The sequence below is a fragment of the Lepidochelys kempii genome, chromosome 18, assembly GCF_965140265.1.
Source record: "Lepidochelys kempii isolate rLepKem1 chromosome 18, rLepKem1.hap2, whole genome shotgun sequence".
In the NCBI taxonomy this organism is placed as follows: domain Eukaryota; kingdom Metazoa; phylum Chordata; order Testudines; family Cheloniidae; genus Lepidochelys; species Lepidochelys kempii.
In genome coordinates, this window is record NC_133273.1 from 9,908,549 (window position 1) to 9,910,539 (window position 1,991).

Consider the following 1,991-nt stretch of genomic DNA (forward strand, 5'->3'; position numbering starts at 1 on the left):
CTCGGAGGTTCAACACCTGGAGGCTGAATTTGAATAGCCAGAGAGCAGGGCTATTACAGGGGCCCAGCACAGGACTGCAAGGATTAGGGATGCCTTGAGGGAGCAATTTGAGGCTGAAAGCCAACAGTAATATCTGGTGTGGTGCCCTGCATGGGAGTGAAGTCCGGTAGGAATCTCTGTTTGCTACATATGATACACTGACTTGCAGTGCCTGTTGCTTTCCTGGGCTAAGGTTTCTTTTACATTCTGCAATAATAAAGAATGTTTTCAAAGCCAAAAAATCAATTTATTGAAAAGAAACACAACACAATTGCTTGGGAAACACAAAGGGCAAGGGGGTGGGGTGGGGAACGGTATAATCACAGATTTGTGTATGTCCTGTCTGGAGTGTTGTGCAATGCATGCTGCACTTCAGGATGGCTATACTGCATGGTGATGGGGGTTGAGGGCAGTGGGTAAGGGTCGTAGTTTTCAGGGCTGGGTGGTGAAGCTACAGGTGTTGGAGGCAGCGGGTGGCGGTAAGAACCTGGGTGTTGGGGAAAGTGGTTTGGAGGTGACATGGTGGCACAAGGGAAAGAGTTTTGGTTCAAGGGCTGCAGGGGAGTGCGGGCGCGGTAGTGCTCCGCCTGCATGGCTACGAGCGCCTGGATCAAGTCCACGTGGCTCTCCATGATGCTTATCAGCCGCTCTGTGCTTTGGTGCTGGCGAGCCGCATTCTGCTGGCGGACCCTCCTTTCACTATCCCGCCGCTCCTGCTCTTTTTTATTTTCATTAGTTGAATGCTGCATGACTTCATGGCTTCTACATGGCCTCTTCCTGATTCTTTGCAGCCTCTCGGCCGTTGACAACATGGATGGCTGAGATCTCAAGGTTGCATCTGTAAAGGCAAAATGCAACACTTAACAGAGGCAGCATTGTTCACACCAGACAGAGCAATGATTCCCCCGTACTCAAGGGCAAGCACAGTCTGCACAATAGCATAATTTGCCTGTCCCAAAGCGAGCGCACATAACCCATGGGAGCCCCAAAATGGTGAGTAAGCACAGGGTCAAGCGTGACTGATTGTTTCACAGCTGTACTGTCCTCTGGGTTTCTGAGCCTTTGGGAGAGCCAACAGCAGCAGGGGGCCCCTATACTGAACACTGTCCCCACATTTTCAGCAGGAGTTTGTCCTGGAAGATATCTCGCTGCTGAGGGTGACCAGGGAAGCAAAGGAGGGTCTTCTACTGCAATGCGGCTTCCGCCCTGGTCCACATGCTTGTCTGTGTACAGCAATGGTCCCCCCGCCCCTCACGGCACAGAGGCGTGGACAAGTTAGCCTTACTGGGATGAGGACAACAGTGGCTCTCCTGAAAAACCTGCACAAGTGTTCTGGCTGAGACCTTTGAAGAGATCACTGAGGCCAATTACTGCTATGTGAGAGAGCACATCAACGCCCTATTCCGCATCTAGGCATGCATGCAGCCCTAACCCTCCTCGCCCCAAGAGCCCGCACTGAATAACTTCCTTCCCAAAATAAAAGCCACTTACTGGGAACCTCCTCTGGTGTTTGTCCTTCCCCAGGCACCGGCCACCACAACTGGCTACCTTCCTCCTGGCTTGAGAACAGCTCCTGGCTGCATGCATCTAGGGATTCCGGGGTGTCTTCCTCTGCCGGAGCACCCTCGCTCCTGCTTTGCTGCTCCTCCTCCTCTTGCCTTGTTGAACTGGCCTCTGAAGTGTCCATGGTGGTATTCAGCATGGAGGTGGGGTCGCCCCCAAGTATCGCATCCAGCTCTTTGTAGAAATGGCAGGTCGCAAGGGCAGCACCGGAGCGGCTGTTTTCCTCGTGGGCTTTGTAGTAGGCATTCTGCAGCTCCTTCACTTTAACCCTGCACTGCACTGCATCCTGGTCATGGCCCCTTTCCATCATGGCCCTTGATATCTGCCCGAAGATATCGTAATTCCTGTGGCTGGAGCGCAGCTGGGACTGGACAGCTTCCTCCCCCAAA

General features: G+C 53.0%; 1 protein-coding gene across 1 annotated transcript; it reads right to left on the reverse strand.

The window, feature by feature from the left end:
- Positions 1-359: 359 nt before the first annotated feature.
- On the reverse strand, positions 360-1,760 carry LOC140900212 (uncharacterized). Its single transcript, XM_073317069.1, has 2 exons — positions 1,531-1,760; positions 360-877 (listed from the first exon to the last, which is right to left on the reverse strand). The coding sequence occupies exons 1-2, from the start codon at positions 1,739-1,741 to the stop codon at positions 360-362; spliced, it is 729 nt and encodes a 242-aa protein (XP_073173170.1). The 5' UTR covers positions 1,742-1,760.
- Positions 1,761-1,991: the final 231 nt, after the last annotated feature.

What these genes read in the sequence shown, in the direction of transcription:
- LOC140900212 (XM_073317069.1), bottom strand. Translation starts at nt 1,741, where the DNA reads ATGCTGAATACCACCATGGACACTTCAGAGGCCAGTTCAACAAGGCAA. An exon ending in AACACCAGAGGAGGTTCCCA is followed by an intron (nt 878 to 1,530) that starts GTAAGTGGCTTT and finishes TTGCCTTTACAG; the next exon opens with ATGCAACCTTGAGATCTCAG.